Source organism: Xenopus laevis, chromosome 1S, assembly GCF_017654675.1.
Source record: "Xenopus laevis strain J_2021 chromosome 1S, Xenopus_laevis_v10.1, whole genome shotgun sequence".
NCBI lineage: Eukaryota > Metazoa > Chordata > Amphibia > Anura > Pipidae > Xenopus > Xenopus laevis.
This window is the reverse complement of record NC_054372.1, coordinates 39,123,088-39,146,697: the sequence shown is the minus strand read 5'-3', so window position 1 is coordinate 39,146,697 and position 23,610 is coordinate 39,123,088. Positions and strand designations below refer to the sequence as shown.

Genomic DNA, 23,610 nt, shown 5'->3' with positions numbered 1-23,610 from the left:
ACAATGGTAGGCCTAGATTTCTATGTAAAGATTCCCTGGTGAAAGGCTGGATATCTCTGCCTCAGTTGTGTCAGGGTGTAGCCAGTTTACTTTCATATCTTACACTTTCATTACAAGAACTGCCTGCAGCCTTGGATGTTTTATATTACTTCATAATATATATATATATATATATATATATATATATATATATATATATATATATATATATATATATTATAAAATATAACACAAATACGTGTGTAATATATATATTAAACATTACAATCTATCACACTGACTGTGATACATTCTACAGCTGAAGGGTAATAAATCTATGTATAATGATACCCACCTTGGAGATGCCGATTTCTTTGATGACATATTGCTTGCCATCCTCCTTAGATTTCACCAGAATGGCTTTTCCGAAGGAACCTTCCCCGATCTTGTTGACTTTCACGTACTTGTTCATGGTCAGGGCCCCTAAGACATGGCTCTGCTCGCAGGACTCTGAGTGGGATGCTGGAATGCACAGCGCCCTGTCACTGCCTCCTGGCTGTGAAGTTAGTTGTTGCTGGGCAGCGGGCCCGCCATCATTTGGCGCACACAATTAGCGTCACAGCGGCTCCATAATTCTATTAGTCTATTGGCTGCACACACCATTACTCATCGTGGCGCACCTGCAGCCATATTTGTTCCTGGTAGTTATACCAGTCGAAGTAAAATAGAGCTGAGGGTCGTGACTTCGCATTCTGTTCTTGCAGTTAATGCCAAATAATTTATTGAGCTCTGAGGGAAATTAGGCAATAAACATTTCTTTGAGAGCCCCATATAGCAAATGAGTCTCTGACTTAGGGTTGCCACCTTTTCTGGAAAAAAAATACCGGCCTTCCTATATATTTAGCTTTTTTCCCTATTAATAACATTGGGATCAACCATCATTTTTACTGGCCAGGCCGTGGCAACCCTAGTTGCCACTAGGGTTGCCACCCGGCCAGTATTTTACAAATTTACCGGCAATTTAGCTGCTGGTAAATTTGTAATACTCCTAACAAAAGCCCTCTGTCCGCCCCAACCCACTCAAAATTTACCTTGTTTGCTGCCTTCTGGCTAATCGCACTAATCTGGCTCTGCCCCTTTACATCACGACCCGCCTCTTTTAACATCACAGCTGCCCCTTTGTTTCCGCCCCCACCACCAGCCGGTGACAATTTTATTAAAAGGTGGCAACCCTAGTTGCCACCTGTTCGGTTTTTGTCCCAAACAGTTCGGTTTAGGGTTGCCAACTTTGCTGATAGCTAAACCCGAACATGGCGGGCGAGGCAGATAACATGGGGGCTGGGGCAGTGATGTAGGAACAGGCATGATGAAATTAGAGGTGGGCACAGTGATGTTGGTGGAGTTATGACACCAGGGCAAGATTATTGACTCACTTAAATGCAACTGGCTGAATTTCTATCCAGTATTCTCAATGTTTTAGGGTAGGATTCCACAATCGATTTTGTCGCGTTCAAACGCAAAAAATAAGGTAAGAGATAGAATTGTCGCATGGTGTCGCAGCGTTGATCCGACGCGACACGACTGTCAGATGTAGATGCTGCGTGTCGCGTCGGATCAACGCTGTGACACCATGCGACAATTCTATCTCTTGCCTTATTTTTGTGCGTCGGATCGCGACAAAATCGCTTGTGGAGTCCTACCCTTAAAGTGTTGATGCCCAGTTCAAAACCACACAGGTGGCAACCCTATCTCTAGCTATATTCTGCTTGATGAGTAAGCCCAATCCTTTAATTACAGGTATGAGATCTTTTATACAGAAAGCAGTTACCGGTATCCAGAAAACTCTGAAATAAAGCAAAGCCAATTTAGAAAAAAAATTCTTATTTTTGATTGATTTGTTTTTTTTTGTATCTGTAATGATAAGAAAGGAACTGTACTTTTTAGTAACTAAGCCATGTTTAGGTGAGTATCTTAGTATTTAAATGCCAGATGTATTGGCCAGATTATTGTTCGGGGTTTCATAAGGCTGAAAACCGAACAGAAAGTTCAGACCCGAACAGGCCTTACAAAAACAGAACTGTTTGGGTCAAAACCAAACAGATGGCAACCCTACTCTATACTGCCAAGAATTGTAAGGTAAGGAATGGAAAAAAAGAAGAAACCAGGTGTTATTTGCAAAACAACAAAACAGGCTTTATTCAGTTAAAATGCCACAGGGTTAGAAATACTGACAGCACATGAGGTTGTTTAGAATAATGCCAGGTACAGTCACAGGTGTAACAGATACAGACAGAATGGCTCCACTGAAGTAATAGCAGGGGGAGTTGAAAGTGCACACCTTCCAGGTTGTCAGTGCCTCGTGTGGTCTAGATCCCTACAATAGACTAGTAAAAGGGATAAAACAATAAACTGGTTCCCTTGTCAGTACTGCGGCCCCTTCACTACAGGCAAGCAGAGCCTGGGGAGAGCTGATATAAGACAGTCCTACAGTGACTACAGAATGGTCTGGGCAAGTACATGAAAGTGAAGCAGACAGTGTCGGACTGGCCCACCGGGATACCAGGAAAAGTCCCGGTGGGCCCAGGTGTCAGTGAGCCCTTGTGCTACTAAACATTTGGCCTATTTCATGGCCATTCCCTATTTCTTTGAGCAGGCCCGGATTTGCGGCAAGGCCGCATAGGCCCGGGCCTAGGGCGGCAAAAAATAGGGGCGGCATGCCGCCCAGCCGCATTATGGGGACGTTCGCTTCCCCGTTCAACTACACCAGCTGCGCCGGCGTTTTTTCGCCGGCGCGTTGGGAAGGCGGGCGCTAGGACCGCGCGGCCGCCTGGTTGGACCGCGCGGCCTAGGGGCAGCCGGAGAAGAAATCCGGTGCTGTCTTTGAGAACAAAGAGGCTAAATAGATGGAATAATAGATCATAGTATGTAAAGAAAAGAGACTAGGAGAATAGAGGTTGAGTGAGAAGAGGAAGAATAATAGTACTGAGAGTGGGCCCCTGGTCTAAGATTACTGGGTGGGCCCCTGGTTAAAGGTTTTTGGGTGGGCCTCTGGTGTCCCAGTCCGACACTGGAAGCAGTCATACATAAAACTTGATTAGAAGCTCCTTATTGTGATATACATGTGAATAATGGCAATGGTTCCCCGCAGAGCACAGACAAATGTAATAGGGACATAGTGAAGGGGCTGCTGGGAGTTGTAGTGCAAGCACAGTTGAATGCCTGTGGGCAGTTTAGAGGATGTGAAGTACAGTTTTTTTGGGCGGGGCAGTACAAGACATCCCAACAGAAACATGAATGTATTTAATATATTTAATTTAAAAACCATTTCTAAACAGACTCTTCATCAGTTCCCATTAGTTCTTCAAACTTTTGTTGAAAGGATCAGAGACTTGTAGTAGAATGAGAGTCTCTGTCTCCCAATTAAGCGCTCCCCTACGTGATGATGAAATGGTAACTAGACGTGAGAGTCAGCTGCTCTCCAATGGGTCACTCTTTCGCTGGCTCTTCCTTAGCAACGCAGCCTCCTCCCTAGCAACAGCTTCAGCAGCTGCCCGGAAGCAGTGCCCGGATGTTTGCGACCGCCCCTCCAGGTACAGCGGAGGAGATGGACTGGTAGTGGTGCGTTTGTCGGGTCATGCGGATTGTGAAGCTGAGTCTGTTAGCGGAGCGCAGTTGTTTGTGGGCCTGGAAGTGGGAGCTGTAGTTTGTCTGGGAGCGGAGAGACTCCAGGGAGGATGCAGCTTTTACTCCACAGGGATTGGGAGGTGTTTCCGGCATCTGAGCTCAGGTAGGAGAGCTTAGAAGATGAGTCAATGGTATAGGGTTGGATATTATCAAAGAACAGTCCTTACAAAGTACATATATGAAATGTAGCCTGTAGGAATGGAGGCCTTGCCTGAGATTTTCCTGCTGTGGTCAAACTTCATCTCAGCTCAGCATTAGATTGTGTTGTGAAATATTCACTACATCTATTAAACAGGTTGCATTTTATTGATACCAAATCATAGAACTCTGAGTCTGTACAGCAGGCCTGGACTGGAAATCTGTGAGTTCTGCTAAATAGACAGTCACTATTTATTGGCCTGGTGGTGGGGGGGGGGGGGCTGTTTTGGCATATGTGTACTTGAAATTCCAGCCTGGCTTGGAATCCCTGTATAGGACTGCTCCATATAGATGAAAAAAATGATCTCATGCTGAAATATTAAGTAGGCACATAAAGTCCTATGAATGAGATGCCCAAACAGGTTTATGTGCCACCCTATTGCAAATGTAGATGCTACGACTGTATAAAAAAAACTCCCAGCTCCATGTTTGACACATCTGTCCTGGCATTGTCTCTGTTGCCCAACCACATACTGTACATACTGTATGCTGCCATTAGAGTCCTGCGCGGGTCTATTTTTTGGAACCCGCAACCGCAACACACATTTTTACCGCTACCCGACTCAACCCGCAAGTACCTTATCCGCAACCTGGACCCACGACCCTCTGACCATCAAGAATCAGAAAGTACTGTCATTGTAAACCGAAAGTGACATCATCGGAAGTAAGTGTGATCAGACCCGTGGCCCGACCCGCAAACCCGCAGAACCGACCCGCGTCTATACCCACACCTGGACCTTCTACCCGCACCCACCAGTGGTGTCTAATGGTGTCCAAATCAATTGAAATGTGGAATACTTTTTATTTAAGATAGATATGATAAATAAGATAAGATTCTTTATTTGACGCATGCATAGTTATACAGGTATAAAATGCAGTGAAATGCATCATGATCTACTTTTGTAGACTGTGCAAAATTAAAAATACTAGTTAAATGCTAGAACTAGTACAAGACGATTACCAAAAAATAAGAGTTCTAAGAAAACGTTTAAATTTAGTATAGCAGCAGAGCAGATGTAGTGCAAGATGAACCATGTTATTTACATAAGTGACAGTGAGTGAAGATTGTATAAAAATGTAAAAATATAAAAAACAGCACAGCTGTGCAGTACAGTACATAAAATAACCATATTACATGAAGTGACGGTGAAATAAATGTAATGGACAGTAATATGAGGAAATAATATGAGAAAAAAATAAAAAGTGCAGTAACAGTACACAGTATTAAAGTGCATAGTATGTGAATTGTATAGTTACTGTATTGTGGTGACGTAGTGTCACATACTGTTGGTCAAGTAGGTACAAGTAAGAAAAAGAAAGGAGGGGATATTATGGGTAAGGTGGCATGAACCATGTTATTTACATAAGTGATAGTGAGTGAAGATTGTATAGATTCCATCATGGGAAAGTTTGGACCAGACCTGTAAAGGCTACTGAATGTGCTGGAGGCCTATATTTAAGGGGGTATATACCTACCCATACAACTTAAAGGGGTTCTGTCATGATTTTTATGGTGTCGTTTTTATTTCTAAATTACACTGTTTACACTGCAAATAATTCACTCTACTTTGTAAAATGTCATTACTGAACCAACAAGTGTATTTTTTAGTTGTAATATTGGTGTGGATGTGCCATCTCCAGTCATTTTGCCTGGTCATGTGTTTCAGCCAGGATGGAACTGCTTTCTGGCAGGCTGTTGTTTCACCTACTCAGTGTAACTGAAGAAGTCACAGTGGACCATGAATTTTTACTATTGAGTGCTGTTCTTAGATCTACCAGGCAGCTGTTATCTTGTGTTAGGGAGCTGCAATCTGGTTACTTCCCTATTGTTCTTTTGTTAGGCTGCTGGGGGGAAAGGAGGGGTGATAACACTCCAACTTGCAGTCTAGCAGTAAAGTGTTTATCAGAGCACAAGTCACATGACTGAGAGAACCTGGGAAACAGACTCTGTCTAGCCCCTTGTCAGATTTCAAAATTAAATATAAAGAAATCTGTTCTATTTTGAAAAACCAATTACAGTGCAGAAGTCGGCTGGAGCAGCATTATTAACTGATGTGTTTTCAGAAAAACATGTTTTCCCATGACAGTATCCCTTTAATTTAGAATTGCTCAAGTTGCTCTTCAGAGCTCTTTTGAAATTTACATTATTTTATTCTTTTAATTGAAATGATGTTAGCAGTTTTACACTACTAAAATCTTAATTGTGTAACAGGAGTGCTCCCTACAGTTTTGGCTGGAGAGTGGACCAGACAGAATGCCAGGAGCTATGGATACAGGAATGCATTTATTTTGTTTTTACAAAAATTTGAGGAATCTACTTCTCCCTCCTTTCAGTTAAGGCAGTGATCCCCAACCAGTAGCTCGTGTGCAACATGTTGCTCTCCAACCCCTTGGATGTTGCTCGAGGGTCCTCAAAGCAGGTGCTTATTTTTGAATTCCAAGCTTGAAATCAAGTTTTAATTGCATAAAAACTAAGTGTAATGCCAAACAAAGCCTCCTGTAGGCTGCCAGTCCTCATAGGGGCTACCAAATAGCCAATCACAGCCCATATTTGGCACCCCAAGGGACTTCTTCATGCATGTGTTGCTCCCCAACTCTTTTTACATTTAAATGTGGCTCACAGGTAAAAAAGGTTGGGGACCCCTGAGTTAAGGTGTTAACTGATTATTGTTTTACAACCCTGTAGCCTGGGGACACTAAAAACTGAAGCAGAAAGCATCTTTTTATACTTCTCTCCTGAGTTCTAGCACTCCTGTCACAGCAATAGAATGAATAGAGAATTGTATATATCTGGTGAATATTATTACTATGAGCGCAAATAAATTTTTAAGTGTCTAAAACAGTGTTATGATTTGTTTTATGCCTGACCGCTAAAGGGGAGGTAGAACTAAATATAAAGCCTACAGGCTAATATCACATGTTTGGGGACATGTAATAAAAGGTGGATAAGCCCAAAATCCTCTATCACTGTTAATCAGTGAGAAGGTTAAAAACCTATGGTCTACTGCACCTGGACAGACGTCTGACTATTATTATTATTATATTATGTAGGAGTCATGTCTGTCCTATGTGACGCCAATAGCATCAGCTTGTCTCTGTGAATTTTGTCTGCTGTGACAAATTGGTGCCATTAATGTCACTTACTGCAGAAATAGGGTGTTATTACTGAAATTACAGTACTTGGAGGCACATTTATCAAAGGTCGAATTTCGAATTCATGTGCGATTTTAAAAACTCCCATAAACTCCCGTAATTTTGAAATTTGACCAATCGAAATTCCATTAAAAAAAAAAAAAAATTACAACTCGGATGAATTAGTTCGACCCGAAAACTCGAATCGAATTTGATTTGAGTTTTTTCTCAGAAAACTCTAAACTGAGCCCTCCAAATTGATCCCTGGACCTCTCCCATGGACTTAAACAGCAATTCGGCAGGTTTTAGGTGGCGAATAGTCAAATTCGAGTTCTTAAAGGGCCAGAGCATAATACATTTTGAAAATCAAATTCAATTTTTTTTTAAGAATTCGAATTTGACAGTTTTGACCATAAAAAAATTCAAAATTCAAATTTTCAATTCGACCCTTGATAAATCTGCCCCTAGGTGTCAAAAGACACATGTTGCTCTCTAAAAGGACCATTGTCAATTCGAGAGTGGATATAAAATAGGGATGCACCGAATCCACTATTTTGGATTCTTGACCAAGGATTCGGCCGAATACCGAACCGAATCCGAACCCTAATTTGCATATGTAAATTAGGGGTGAGAAGGGGAAAACATTTTTACTTCCTTGTTTTGTGACAAAGTCACGCGATTACCCTCCCCACCCCTAATTTGCATATGTAAATTAGGGTTCGGATTCAGTTCAGCCGGGCAGAAGGATTCGGCCGAATCCTGGCAAATCCCGAACCGAATCCTGGATTCGGTGCATCCCTAATATAAAACCTTCCCCCAATTATGGGGTATATTTATCAAAGTGAAGTTAGAGATTGTACAGTCCTCTAGAGTGATAGTCCGCCACTCTCCATTCATTTCTATGGGGTTTTGTAGGTTGTATTTATTAAAGGACGAACTTCCACTTGATGTTGCTGGAGAAAGGCTGCCTTGTAGCTATGCGTGTGTCATAACACATAGGTTATAAATCTGACATGGGGCTAGACATTTTGTCAATTTCCCAGCTGCCTCTGGTCATGTGACTTGTGCCTGCACTTTAGGAGAGAAATGCTTTTTGGCAGGCTGCTGTTTTTCCTTCTCAATGTAACTGAATGTGTCTCAGTGGGACATGGGTTTTTACTATTGAGTGTTGTTCTTAGATCTATCAGGCAGCTGTTATCTTGTGTTAGGGAGATGCTATCTGGTTACCTTACCTCATTGTTCTTTTGTTTGGCTGCTGGGGGGGGGAAGGGAGGGGGGTGATATCACTCCAATTTGCAGTACAGCAGTAAAGAGTGGTTGAAGTTTAACAGAGCACAAGTCACATGACTTGGGGCAGCTGGGAAATTGACAATATGTCTAGCCCCATGTCAGATTTCAAAATTGAATATAAAAAAATCTGTTTGCTCTTTTGAGAAATGGATTCAGTGCAGAATTCTGCTGGAGCAGCACTATTAACTGATTCATTTTGGAAAAAAAATTTTTCCCCATGACAGTATCCCTTTAAGATAAATCTGACCTAAATAACTGAAGAACCACAAAAAAATGAGGAACAACTGTAAATTGTCTCAGAATATCAGTCATCATACTAAAATTGTATTTAAAAGTGAACTACCCCTTTAAGGGCTTTACCGGCCCTTTTTACATACATGGTAGCCAGTAACAATGTTGTTAAATTCACATTTAGGTAGTTTGGCTGTTAAATGGAGTCTGAGCAGCTGTTTCAGCGGAGCTATTATCGCAACAGTTACAACAGCATTACAAGTGCAAGCAGTGACGAGGAGCTCTTGGATGGAGCCGGTGGCATGATGGACTTCCATACGTTGGAAGATGACAACTTGTTGGATGGTGATGCATCAATGGGTGAGTCTTTTGCTATGTTCATATGAAAATGCTTTTTTTTGCGTGGATGAAAACATTTATTAAAGGTCGCATTTCGAATTCATGTGAGTTTTTTTTAAACTCTATTAAATTCGATTATACTCAGTTCAACTGGGGGGTCCAGACTTCTAACGATAATTAGTACAGATTTAATAAAACTGCACCATGCAAGATGCTTAACTAACAGATGTACAATTAAAAATGCTAAAATGTGTGAAAACCGCTTTACATACTGTACCAAACTGTGAATTTTCATAGAGTCTTGCATGTTGTGATTAACAGATCCCCAGAAGAGTGCTAGGCATTGTGGTAATTGGAGTCTTGTATGAAAGGTAACTACCCAAGTGAGCATAATCCCACGCTTTACTAATGTCAACTGTTGGTATTACTTGCTGGCATTCCTCTGATGCTGCTAGATAAAATATCAACTAAAGTAGCTAAATGTAACAGGTTAGTGAGCCTGGGCCTAGTTTACTAGACTAATAGTCTGAAAAACTAGGGATAGATCATCTAAAATCATCAAAGTGCTGACCCTGGCAGCCAAAAATATATTTTCTAGGAGGCTATCATTTTATTATTATTATTGTTGCTTTATTACTTGTTTTGCCATTCAGGTCCTTTTCTATTAATTTTTCAATCTCTTTTTCCAACCACTAACTGGTTGCTCTAGTAAATGGGACCCTAGAAACCAGACAACTGCTGAAAATGCAAACTGCATTCAAATCAATGCAGAGTTGCTAGGGCAAATCAAACCCTTGCAACCAGATTGCTGTAATTGCAAACTTGAGAAATGCTGAATAAAAAGCTAAATAACTCAAATGCTACAAGTAATAAAACATGAAACCCAATTGCAAATTGTCTCAGAATTAACTCTCTACATCAGGGATCCCCAACCTTTTGAACCCTTGAGCAACATTAAGAAGAAAAAGGAGTCGGGGAGCAACACAAGCATGAAAAATGTTCTTGGGGTGCCAAATAAGTGCTGTGATTGGCCATTTGGTAGCCCCTATGTGGATTGTCAACCTACATTGAGATTCTGTTTGGCAGTACACCTGGTTTTTATACAACCAAAACTTGTCTCCAAGCCTGGAATTCAAAAATAAGCACTTGCTTTGAGGCCAATGGGAGCAACATCCAAGGGGTTGGAGAGCAACATGTTGCTCACGAGCTACTGGTTGGGGATCACTGCTCTACATCATACTAAAAGCTTATTCAGAGGTGAACAACCCCTTTAATTTTAGCCTTTCCTTCTCCTTTAAAAGGTGAACTGCTCTTTTAATAGTTCTAAACATATACCTTTTAAGTAGGAACAAAACCAAATTATTTATCCTTATTGACTTATTGTTCATGAAAGGATATAAAAAAACCTCTGCTTTATCAATAGCATCGTAACCTGAGTTTCGTGCTGGCACAGCTGACTGGTGAAATGTTGCCACGGAACCCTTCCTGCATTGACTATGTATTAAAGCTATTTCTGCATTTCATCTGTTATTTTCCTTTTTAACTGAAAATCACTAACACTTTAAATTAAAGGGGACCTGTCACCCTAAGAAATAATTTCAAATTCTTTTCTATCATGTTAGTTGAGCAAAATAAACTTTACTTACACTGTATTTATTATTTAAATGATGTTTCCTTCTGTCTTGGAATTATACAATCACAGCAAGTAGGCAGCTGCCATTTTGTGGACATGGTTATTAAGGGAAATTGTATATCACCCCAAATCTTGTGTATACACCAGAATGGGGGACCTAATGTCCATGTGCAGTGCCCTACACAATTATAGAGCCTGAGGAGGGAAGGGGGAATGTGGGGAGAGCAGTGACATCTAGGTAGTGCTGAATGGAAAGTAAAAATAATTGACTGCCCCTCCTCTATGCCCCGGGCGTAGAGGATGGGCAGGTAATATTTGATTGACAGTTCAGATATTTAAACACCTTTTATAACAGGTATGGATGTTTTAATGAACAAAAATGTTGGGGTTCCAAATTTAATTTGCAAAGGACTTTCATTATGCAGCTTTTTATGTGTAGGTGACAGGTCCACTTTAAAAAACAAATAAGTAAACCTTTAAAAAAAATTGCTCAGGTTGCTTTTGTACGGTAAGTACTTTTGCAATCTGTTTTTCATTTCAAAGCTGTTAAGTCGTTTATCACCAGCTCATATAATTAATTTTGTAACAACATCACCACCTACTGTTCAATTTTTCTCACCCTACAGCCGAGAAAACTATGTTCAGAAGGAAAACAGAAATTTTCTGTATTGCTCTGCAGGGGAAATACATGAAGAATAATCTGAGATTTGTGATCTCTTTCCTGAGCAAAGCAGCATTAGAATAATTCTCTGTTTTTAGTCTAAGCATATTTACTGACAGCAGGTGGTGTTGATACATAATTCAGTGGCGTTACATATTTCACTATGTTAGCAGTTTAATAAGGCTTACCTGTAATACCGGTAATAGCTTTTGAACAAAAAAATGTAAGTTGTATAAGTGCTTAGAAAAGCACCGTGAGCAAGTTTGCATTCTTTTTTCAAGGGTTACATATTCTTTAAAGCATTCTTGACATTTTTCGTCAAAGGCAGTTAGGCAAAGTGACAATTTTAAAGGGAAACAATACCTCTGAACATTATCTATCTAAAAAATATTTAAAAATATATATTGAAACCTTGATTTTGAGTACCCTGATTTTATGTTTTCCTGCACTTTTACCTGTTTATCTGTGGTCCCACCAATTTATAATGCATTTCAACTAGTGCATTTCCCCAATTTTAAGTAATGTTTTCCCAAAATTTTGTCATGATGTACCCAAAAAACTGCTTTTTTCCCCTCTATGAATGTTATTATTTGTGAAATAAAGAGGGTTAAAATACTAACCAGATGTATATGTTGCCATGGTTCTGCCTGTAAATGGTCATTCCAATTAGTCTGCCCCTGATACTGTCCTGCACCAATTATTGCTTTAGATTGTGTATGTGACTGACAGAGAGACCTTGCCCCCCATAGTGTAACACAGCAATGTTTAACCTTTGTTATTAACAGTAAATATTGTATCTCAAGCAAAACGGACTCCTGTGCTTATATCATTTCAGTACTTGAAGAAAAAATTACTTTCCCTGATTTTACATTTTTCTGGATTTTACATAATTTTTTCCTGGTCCCCTTAAAAAAACATAAAATGGGGGTTCTATTGTATTGCAAAAAGCAGCCCATGTGTTAAACCCTGTTTCAAAAAGGCATTTTTATCAAAAACATACGTTGCTAATAGCATTTACCAACTTTTTATGTACTCAGTCAGCCCTCTGGCTTTTGTTGGGCATTATTAATAAACGAACCCCTCAGTGAAAGGGATTTGGCAATAGATGTTTGTATTTAGTTTTGGTCTTGTGCAAAAATGAATATCTCTTATATGCACTTTAAAAACCCAGTGCGCAAAAACTACATTTTTGTGTGCACATAGAATGGTTGTCTCAGCATAAGTACTAAATAGTAAAAAAAAAAAATTCACACCTGAATTTGTAATGTATGCTGGCTTAGAGTGAATATTGAACCTATGTTACACACTTGGTAACAGAAGCCAATCCTGCTATATACACAGAGCAGCCATCAGGGGGGGACAGGGGGGAGAGTTGTAGGGGGCCCAGAGGGTAAGGGGGGCCTAGCCACGCCGCACTTTCTTGATTAGCCTGCTTTCTGAGAGCTGCTGACTTCGGGAAGGCAGGGCGGGAGCACAAGGGGAGGTATCTTCTGTCCATTACTTTCCCTTATTGGTCACTGAGTTTAAAGGAAAACTATACCCCCCAAACAATGTAGGTCTCTATTAAAAGATACTGAGTAAAACAGCTCATGTGTAAAACCCTGCTTCATGTAAATGAACCATTATCATAATAATATACTTTTTTAGTAGTATGTGCCATTGGGTAATCATAAATAGAAAATTGCCATTTAAAAAAATAAGGGCCGCCCCCTGAGATCGTAAGATTCACTGTGTACACATATAAACCACATGTAAGGTCACATGAGCCAATTAACAGACAGAGTTCTGCCTTTTGCTTCAACACTTCTTCCTGTTACAGTTAGTGTTGTAGTATTTCTGGTCAGGTGATCTCTGAGGCAGCACAGATAGAGTCACGAAATGGTGGTTCAAGGCAAGAGATGTAAAAGGGCAATATTTCTGTAAATATATATTCCAGTTTGGTAAGATTGTTTAATTTGTCATTCAATTTTATATAAACTATCTGTTGCTTAAGTATTCATTTTGGGGGTATAGTTTTCCTTTAAGTCCTGGTTGAGCTGCTCAGGGATTGGATAGCGGAGGTTTGAACTTCTCCTCCAGCTCAGCCAATCACCATGCAGCTTTACCAGGACTTGAAATTCTGTGACCAATAAGGGAAGAAAATGCTGTCACTGGAAGAAGATGCAGCCACCTGTGCTCCCCTCCTCCCTTCTGTAGTTGGTAGCTCACTGACAGCAGGTGGGTCACACTAATGAAGTAAGTACAACATGGCAGGGGCCCCCTAAAGGTAACCTTTTGTGGTCCCTGTTGTGTGGTGGGGCCCTGGGCACTAACTTCTGGGGGGGGGCAAGATTTTTTACATGGATGTTTAAGGGGGGCCCTGACCACCAATTTTCTTACAAGTGGGGGGGGGCCTGGCCACCAATTGTTTTTCCCCATGTGGGAACAATAGCTACCAATGTTTATTTTATTTTTTAGTGTGTGGTGGGGGGTGGACCTGTAGGTGGGGCTTGTGGTGGGTGCAGCCCAGGGGGCCCAGGAAATTTATTCTTATGGGGCCCTGTGATTTCTGATGGCGGCCCTGTGTATACATAACAAGTGAGCTGGTACACGTACATTATGTGCATGCATTTCCCACAAACTTAGCTGCCTGCACTGGGAGCTAGAGTGCCTGATGTGGATCTTTTCTTATATAGTATTATAATTTTATAGAACTGGATGATGTATTTCTGGCTACCTGGGGTTCTTTCCTATAGTAGTTAGTCTTCATAATGGTTATAACTATTTTATGCAGGGAAGGAATTATCCCAATGTGCAATTAAAGGGATTCTGTCATGATTTTTATGATTTACCTTTTATATTTGAAATTACACTGTTTTCTTTAAATTCCATTATTCCAATACTACCATTTAAATTGTATTCTTGGCTATTTGTTAGCCCAAATGTGGACTGGCAACCTACAGGTGGTTCTGTTCGGCAGTACACCTAGTTTTTATGCAACTAACACTTGCCTCCAAGCCAGGAATTCAAAAATAAGCACCTGCTTTGAGGCCACAAAGAGCAAAATGTTGCTCAGGGGCCACTGGTTGGGGATTACTGTGCTAGAGCCTTGCATATGGTCAGGCACCCACGGAATACCCACAAAATGTCTGGTTTCTGGCAGAAAGTCTGCATTTCTTTGGCTGTGTGGGAAATTCGCGGCTAACCTGGCTGGGTACCCAACAAAGGTGCAGGCTTGGTCCCTCCTACCCTCCCTTGTGGTTCTGGCATTTTTTTTTTCTTTTTTTGCGCAAATTCTGCACTGGAGTGACATCACTTTCGGTTTTGCTTGTCCCCTGGGTAGGAAGTTTAGTTGGCCTATTGTGGGCCGGGTAGTTGGTACATACAGGTCATGTTGCGGGGTACTGGTCAGGTATGGGTATCAGAAAATGGACCCACGCAGGACTCTACACTGTGACTGAAGTTTATCAGAGCACAAGTCACATGACCTGAGGGCACCTGGTAAATTGACAATATGCCAAATTTCAAAATTAAATTAAAAAAATTATATATTTTCGCTCTTTTAAAAAACAAGTTTCACTGCTGAATTCTGCTGAATTAACTGATGAGTTTTGAAAAAAAGAAAAAAAAACATGTTTTCCCGCAACAGTATCCTTTGAAAGGCACAGATTTTGCCCAGGTACAGTAACCCACAGCAGCTAATAAGATGTTTGTTTTGAAACATGTGACAAGTAAATGCTACTTATTGATTGGTTTATATAGACCTTTTACTTTATTTCTCCACAGGCTATGCCATCCAGTTATCTGGGAAAATGTAAATGGATGATACTCCCTCCACTATGCCCTCGTTTTGTGTGAAATTCAGAAAACCCAGTCCAGATTGTGTGCATCTGTTGCAGATACTTTATGTATCTCTTACCTAATGTAAGCATCAGTTAGCATTAGGTAAGAGATAAAGTTAGCAGCTGTGGCTTATTGCAGGCTCTGGTAACCTGTGAGGCACTGTTGTCTGAGGCAAGTTTCTCCAGTCCCCTTGGTTTATGGCAGGAGCTCCCCAGTCTCATTGCAATTATCATTGTTGTCTCTAAGATGATAGATGTACATGGCCAGGCCGCACATCAACATGACTCCCTGTTGCATGGAATGAGTGAACCCATATTAAACCATTCAGTATTCCTATAAATTAAAGAGATTCTGTCATGATTTTTATTATGTCGTTTTTATTTCTAAATGACACTGTTTACACTGCAAATCATTGACTCTAGAATATAAAATTTAATTGCTGAACCAGCAAGTGTATTTTTTTAGTTGTAGTATTAGTGTGTAGGCAGTTATCTCAGGTCATTTTGCCTGGTCATGTGCTTTCAGAAAGAGCCAGCACTTTATGATGGAACTGCTTTCTTACAGGCCGTTGTGTCTCCTACTCAATGTAACTGAATGTGTCGCAGAGGGACCTGGATTTTACTATTGAGTGTTGTTCTTAGATCTACCAGGCAGCTGTTATCTTGTGTTAGGGAGCTGTTATCTGGTTACCTTCCCATTGTTCTGTTGTTAGGCTGCTTGGAGGGAAGGGAGGGGGGTGATATCACTGCAACTTGCAGTACAGCAGCAAAGAGTGACAGAAGTTTATCAGAGCACAAGTCACATGACTGAGTTTCCCTAAAGGGCGAAGTGACTAACGCTAGCGAAAATTAGCCAGCGTGATGTCATTTCGGAACTTCGCCGATTTCCTAACAGCAGCAGGCGTCACTTCAATAGCGAAGGAGATAGATGCTAGCATTGATTCGCACTCTAACGCCAGGTGAATTTTCGCTCTGGCGAACAGACATAATTCCGCAAATTCAGTAAAATGTGGATTTTACCTAATTTCGTCAGTCTTCCCTTCGCCAGCTCAGACCAGGCGAGGTACAATGGAGTGCAAAGGACTTTCAAAATTTTTGTCCCAAAAAACGCTGACGTCTTTTCCTTGTAGCCTGCAAAGGTCCGTAAATTATTTTTTTTGGGTAACCGGGTTCCTCCCTCCATTTTCTAACATATGGAACATAAACTATACAGTGGGCTCATGTTTAAGGCATTATAACAACTCTATTTTATTTATTAAGGTTCCCTGGACTTGTGTAATGTAATGTATTTGCTGCAACATATACATCCATGTAACTTTATCATTTCCCGCGTATGCAAATTAAGCAAAGCTAGCGCATCTTTGCTTTGATTGGCGAAGTAACGCTAGCAAAAATTAGCCAGCGTTCGGTGAATGCCCTTTAGTGAATTAGCGTTGTCCTAGAGAATGTACACCTGGTGAAGTGCTGCGATGGCTGCGAAGCCGTCGCTGTCGTATTTTCGACCGGTTAGGGAATTTGCCCCAATATGTCTAGCCCCATGTCAGTTTTCAAAATTAAATATAAATTTTTTTTTAATTAAATATAAAAAAAAATCTGCTTGCTCTTTTGAGAAATGGATTCCAGTGTAGAAGTCTGCTGGAGCAGCACTATTAACTGATGCGTTTTGTAAAAAAAAAAATTCCCATGACAGTATCCCTTTAAGCTACAACCGTATCTTTCGGGTTTTCATCCAATTGAATGCATGGTTGACTAGTGGAGTATAACTGGAATTAACTTTTATGAAGTAGTTAAACCCTGTCCCTTAATGGGTTAACTTGCACAGGTATTTATAGGAGCCAGTGTGTTTATTGCTTAAGCAGTATATACCGTGTATATGAGGGAAAAGGGATTACTTGTGCAATCAGCTTATGAAAGCTCTGCAGCAGCAGTAGAATAGAGCAGTGCTGTTTCCCTTAGTCACAGCTAGTCTGTAGCCAAGAGCAACCAAACTGCATTCATTTCCCTCTGATGATGTCACCAAGTGTGGCAGGAGGAGGCAGTCCCTGTGAGGAGGCAGCAGTCTCTCTTAGTGCTGATCAAACATGGAAGCTCTTCCCAGGCTGCTGCTCATACATTAGCTGGATGATTTGCTGCATTTGAGGACATTTTCTCCATTTCTACTCACCAATGGATATCTCTTCAGATCCCTACCTGCCTTATGATGGAGGTGGAGACAATATTCCTCTCCGGGATCTGCATAAAAGAGGTAGGGTTGTAGATTTTCCATCTCCTTCTCCAGGGGTTTCCTTCGTGTGGATTTCCTATTATAAACACACATCATGTTTGCTTTTCTCTATGTTCTGTTTCCCTGAAACCTTTAAATAAGGGCTACTTTTTATTTGTAGCTGCCCTTTTGTTTGTGGATTACAACGGATAAGCTTCCATTAGCCTTGGGAATCCATTTTCATATGAAGCAGCAGCCCCTTCCCCCACCCGCCCCTGTTTCTCTCAAATAAATCTTCCAAATGCTTGTACTTGTAATCCAATGACATACATTAGATTATTATAACTAGGTGTTTTATTCAAGTTTTCTGACAAACATATTTATAGTTTAGAAGGATCCATTATACAGCTTTCTTGGGACCTGCTCTTTTCCAGACATCTGGTTTTTCTATAATTTGGGGAATTTGAAAACATTCAGGGATTAAAAAAATGTTTTTTCCATGAATATGGATTTTTTTATGTCTTATTATTAAAACTAGGATTGCTTTCTTATGTAGGACTGCTTAGGAGATTTATGGATAATGGGTTTCTGGATAATAGATTCCATATCGGTATAATGATATCAGGAATCATTTTTTATTGATTTTAGTCAAGCTATTCCTTGTATATTGGTACCTGCTCGGGCTATCTGGCAGACGCAAGCTTTGTGATGGAAATGTGTCCAGAACGTCACTGCTTCTGTGTTGACGCCCTACATTTAGTATTGGATGTTGAAAATGCGATGATGGCTAATCCTGCCATCTCCCTGAGACCAACTAGAATCACAGTAAAGTGTTATTTCTGAACACTTTTAATAGGAAACATTCTGTTACTTTCTCAAGGTGACCGTATTTATTATGTATATTCATATACACCTGTACTAAAACAAGGAACCCAGAATCTCAGCCTTGCTGCATCTTGCAATTGCTACTACAGGTATGGGACCTGTTATCTGGAATGTTTGGGACCTGGGGTTGTCTGGATAAGTCTACTAGAAAATCATGTAAACATTAAATAAACCCGAAAAGGCTGGTTCTGCTTCCAATAAAGATTAATTATTTCCTAGTTTGGATCAAGTACAAGTTACTGTTTTATTATTACAGGAAAAAAGGAAATCCATTTAAAAAATCTGGATTATTTGATTATAATGGAGTCTATGGGACTATCGGAGCTAGCTGGATAACGGATTTCCGGATAACGGATCCCCTACCTGTAACAGAATTCCCTCCAGCTCCAACAACTGATTGTTAGATAGCCTATATTAAACTATAATAATGTTATTCTGATTTATTTCTGAAACCATGGTGTCGTTTAAAGAGCTATAGGAATTACCAGAAAAGTGTGTGTTTAAGGTCAGAAGAGAACTGTATGGAATGAGGGAGTGGAGTGAATAATTATGGAGAGAAAGGAGGGGCGTGATGGGGAGGTTGGAAAAGGGGTAGGGCAGTAGAGACTGAAAGATAATGAGAGAGTTGAGTGGGTTAGGTTGGATTTAAAACAGAGCATTTACATTATTTGCTGTTTGTAGAAAGTTGAATAAAAAGGTGAAAGGGTAGATTTTACAAAGGACAGCGGTTTTTATCTGCCCCACTGTACAGGTCATCAAGCAGGTTTCACACATAGACAAAGAGAATGGCAGCAGGAAATGCGAGATTATTTTATCTAAATTCAACCTTCTTTTTCCTGTACTCTGATCATACATCGCTTTATAATGAATTCCTGCTCACAGTCAATGTGTGATCTTTGGTTTTATTGTGAAATTTTGTGGTAGTTCAGAAATTGTGCTCAGTCCAGTCTACCTGGTTTTCTTATCATAGTGGATGAGAAACTGGTTTATTTTAAGCTCATTAAACTATCGTGTTACACTACCTTGTACCATACAACTATTCAGATCCTCTAGTTAAAGGGATCCTGTCATCGGAATTTTTTTTTTTCAAAACACATAAGTTAATAGTGCTGCTCCAGCAGAATTCTGCACTGAAATCCATTTCTCAAAAGAGCAAACAGATTTTTTTATATTCAATTTTGAAATCTGAGCTAGACATATTGTCTTTCCTAAAGTGCAGGCACAAGTCACATGACTTGGTGGAACACGCGCAGATTCCCGTAGGCAAGAATGTGAATCTCCGACGGAAGGGGAATTAAATTGATTGAGTTTTCCAAAGTCGCCCGAAGTTTCCTTGCGGGCAACTTCAAGCGAACGAAGTGATCCGAGTGCCATCCTACCAGCGATTCACATTCTTGCCGGCGGGAAGGCATTATGGGGAGATTAGTCGCCCGAAGAAGAGGAGATTTGTCGCTTAGTGCCTTTTATTACATAACCTCTTGGAATCTAAACTTAGCTCCTTTGTGTAACATTACGCTCAAGTGCTTCTGATACAGAATATATCAACATTTGTACTGTTCTTATTTTTCCTTCACCTATGCTGCTTCTTTATCTGTGTCCCCATGACCTACATCTAATACTTATTTTCACTGCCCCATAAAGTTTTTTTATGTAAAAGGGCAATAACTTTTAGTTTGATGTAGCGTGTGATATTCTGAGACCATCTGCAAGTGGGTTTCATTTTTTATTATTCGTGGTTTTTGAGTTATTTCGCTTTTTAGTCAGAAGCTCTTCAGTTTGCAATTTCAGCAATATGGTTCTAGGGTGCAAATTGCCCATTATCCAGAAAACTTAGAATTACAGAAAGGCCATCTACCATAGACTACATACAGTAAGTAGTGAAAAATAACCACTTCTATATTAGGCCATGCTGTTTGGCAGCAAAGCATATTCTATTACATATGGAAGAGAAATGATAATCATTGCACTATAGGGAGGATGATGTTTTTCTTGACACGGAGCTTGTTGCTAGTGAAAGCTGAGAGTTGCTGCTAAGTGTATTGTTACAGCATGAGACTATTACACAGTACAGCATTGTATTGTGTGTGTGAAAGTACAGACAAGGGAGTCTGTACAGAGGGCAGATTGATAAGAAACCACGTACATACAGTGTTCTAGCAGAAGCATTCCTGACATCAGACATGGCCGACAAATTTTGTGTAATGTGCTCTCTGTTCTAAAATAATTATCTTTTTATGTTTTGTTGAAAAGTAGAAAATATGCTGTTTTTCGTCTCATATTATGGTTTCAACAAAAGCATGTTTAAAGGAGAAGGAGAGCTACAGAAGCAGTTTATTTCAATAGATTAGCTAAATAGTACAAGCTATAAGACTATATTTACTCTGCAGAATGCTTTACCATACTTGAGTAAACAGCTCTTGAAGTATTCTCTGTTTTGTTTAGGATAGCAGCTGCCATATTGGCTTGGAGTGACATCGCTTCCTGCCTGAGTCTCTACCTGCTCGCTCATAGCTCTGGGCTCAGATTAAAGCAAGGAGGGAGGGGGAGAGGACTGAGCATGCTCAAGCCCTGCTCTGGAGGTTTAAGCTGAAAACAGGAAGTCTGATACAGAAGCCCATGAGTACACAATAGAAGGAAAGAAATGCAGTGTTTCTTTTGACAGAGGACTCAGAGCAGCATTATTTTGAGGGTTTACTGGTGTATTTATATAGACCTTTCTAATAAAGCTTACTTAATTTTAGCCTTTCCTTCTCCTTTAATATACCCTATGTTAGCAAAAGCCCTATTTATAGGTTAAAGGGATTGTTCACCTTTGAGATTACTTTTAGTATGATGTAGAGAGTGATATTCTGAGACAATTCGCAATTTGTTTTAATTTTTGTTTAATTTTTTATTATTGAAGTTTATAAAAGTTATTTAAGAGTTAGTTAAGAGTCAGAAAAAAAGTCAAATAAATCTAAAACTATAAAAAAGAAATAACGAAAACCTATTGAAAAGTTGCTTAGAATTGGCCATTCTGTAACATAATAAAAGTTACCTTAAAGGTGAACCACCCCTTTTAAAGGGGTAGTTCACCTTCAAACAACTAGTTGGTTTCAGACAGATCACCAGAAATAACGACTTTTTCCAAGAATTCTCTCCCTGAATCAGTTGTACAGGCTGATACATTAGATAGCTTTAAGAAGGGGTTGGATGGTGTTTAGCAAGTGAGGGAATACAGGGTTATGGGAGATAGCTCATAGTACAAGTTGATCCAGGGACTAGTCCGATTGCCATTTTGGAGTCAGGAAGGAATTTTTCCATGTTATCCTTTAATGTGAATCCATAAAAACAGTACATTCATTTGGAAGAATGCTATTTTAATGCATGTTCCATGCTCATTTTGGTGTGTTCCTTGTAGAAGTAGTATGTGGTTACTTATGGAAAATGCCCCAGCAGAGGGGAGCAATGGTTATTAGTAAACAGACAGTAAGCTGTACTTTCATTATTCATTGTATGGTCCACAGGTCCAGGGGTTTTGAAAAGAGGCACAGGCTATAATATGAAATGGGTGTGTTTTCTTGTTTTTATGCTACCTTGTCTCCAAAGTTTAGTGCTTTATTTACTGCTTTACTTTCCAGGAACACATTATACTGTGACAAATGGAGGTGCAATTAACAGCACGACTCACCTATTGGATCTCCTAGATGAACCTATCCCAGGAGTCGGGACCTATGATGACTTTCATACCATAGACTGGGTGCGGGAAAAATGCAAAGACAGAGAGCGACACAGGCGGGTAAGGAACCGGGCTGCATTGTTTTCATATTGCACAGTGTATACAAAAACAAGTACAATTTGCTTGCACAGTGTTTTCTGTAGTAGAATTTAGAGTAATCCAGCAATAATCTCCCAGTAGGTGGATTGATTTTTAACTAATGGTATGTGCTGCCATTGTGCCTCATTATTACATGCATATCCATAAGAAAAGTGGATTGATTGATCAATGCGTTGCAATTCACTGGCTTAATGCTTATTTAGTTATTTCTTCTTTGCAAATGCATAAAAATTTAAAACAACTAAAAACAGGTAAACTGCATATAGCAGTCTTGTCTATTTACTGTCATATTTTTCATATGCACTGCCCTGCCTTGTTGCATTACTTGGGGAATGGTGACTCCTGAATGTAATGGCCCTAAAGGCTGATCATCTGTAGCCGTCGCTTTTTATAGAGCAGAAATTTTTATGATGTTTGCAGGAACACGCATCCGTAAACTTTGACCATAGACGGATATAGAATTTGCTAAGAATGTTGCCATTTAATACTTTCATACTTCCATGCATTGCAAGGATTGTATATTTCAAGGACTAAATAAATACATTTACATTTGGTGGCATTTGAATGCTATACACTCAGAGGGAATGAGGAGGTTCCAGTTTAGTGAGGGCTTCTTCACAATGGGCACTACAATATACCACTACTCTACAATGATAAACTGATTCTGTATACCCTCCAGCTGACACTGGAACATATTAAATTCTTATTTTCTTAACATCCTTTGGAATTCTTTGAACATTTAACGTTTGCGTTCAACATACAATATAGATCACAAGTAATGAAACTTGAATCTTGCCTTAATACGTTGTTATGCTTTTTATATACGGGTGAACATATTTATTAGCGCTTTACAGAGATACCTATTTTACATCAGTCCCTGCTCCAGTAGAGCTTACAGTCTAAGTCACTCTAAGCTCTATAGCACACAAAAACTTAACACACAGGGGTCAAGGAATCCTCTGCAGACACAGGGTGAGCAAACATATTCCATGCAGATAGAGCCCTTATTAGCATTACTACATAGTTCTGAAAGGCAACAATGCTAAAGATTGCACCTCAATTAAAAATAAAAAATAATTTTTTTCTCTTTTTTTGACAAGTCAAGGACAGAAAATATAGCCATGACAGTTGGTGCAAATGAAATTACTGTTATCAGCAGTCTAATTGTACAGTTATATTATTGCACTGTGACTATCCATTATAGGTCCTGCAAAAGAGGATATCTAAAACATAAAAAAAAGAGAGAAAGGAAAAAATAAACATATAAAAAAAAGAAACAACTAAAGTACAGCCTAATAAATGTACTAAAGTAGGTTATGCAATTCCCCAAGACAGTTTATGATCCTAACATCCATTCCGAAAGCAATAACTCCACTTACCCCATATCTCGTCATATTTAGGTATCGTTCCATTCTGCAAAGCTGACAGGTATTGCATCCGTTTTACTTCCTCTGTCTTATTTTGCAGCTCCATTCCTGAGGGAGTGTTCCTCTTGTTCCATTTTTGACACATTAGCCTCCTGGCTGCCGTCAAGATGTGGTTCATCAGTTTTCTGGCTGTTTTTGCATAGCCAAATTTGGGTTTCTGCAAGATGAAAGTCCAAGGTGCCTTTTGTATGTTGGCCAAAAGGACCTTCTGTAAAAGCGCTCTCATCATTTCCCAAAAAGGGCCAGTCTTGGGGCTGTCCCATTGAATATGAGAGAGTGTTCCCAACTGTCCACATTCTTATTAACATCT

General features: G+C 39.9%; 2 protein-coding genes across 7 annotated transcripts in view; one reads left to right on the top strand and one right to left on the bottom strand.

Moving 5' to 3' along the window:
- Positions 1-595, bottom strand: part of nek1.S (NIMA-related kinase 1 S homeolog) — a 64,953-nt gene extending 64,358 nt beyond the window's left edge. For 2 of the 3 annotated variants that reach the window (XM_018243209.2, XM_018243210.2), the window contains exon 1: positions 335-595. In XM_018243209.2, coding sequence (XP_018098698.1) covers positions 335-451 — 117 coding nt within the window. In that variant the 5' untranslated portion in view covers positions 452-595. The remainder of the gene's footprint in view (positions 1-334) is intronic. The other variant, XM_018243213.2, reaches the window with a different exon arrangement.
- Positions 596-3,514: 2,919 nt separating this feature from the next.
- Positions 3,515-23,610, top strand: part of clcn3.S (chloride channel, voltage-sensitive 3 S homeolog) — a 47,328-nt gene continuing 27,232 nt past the window's right edge. Inside the window, exons 1-3 of one of the 4 annotated variants that reach the window (XM_018234706.2) lie at positions 3,515-3,766; positions 8,699-8,874; positions 21,677-21,834. In XM_018234706.2, the coding sequence (XP_018090195.1) occupies positions 8,715-8,874; positions 21,677-21,834 (318 nt within the window). In that variant the 5' untranslated portion in view covers positions 3,515-3,766; positions 8,699-8,714. 4 annotated transcript variants of the gene reach the window in all.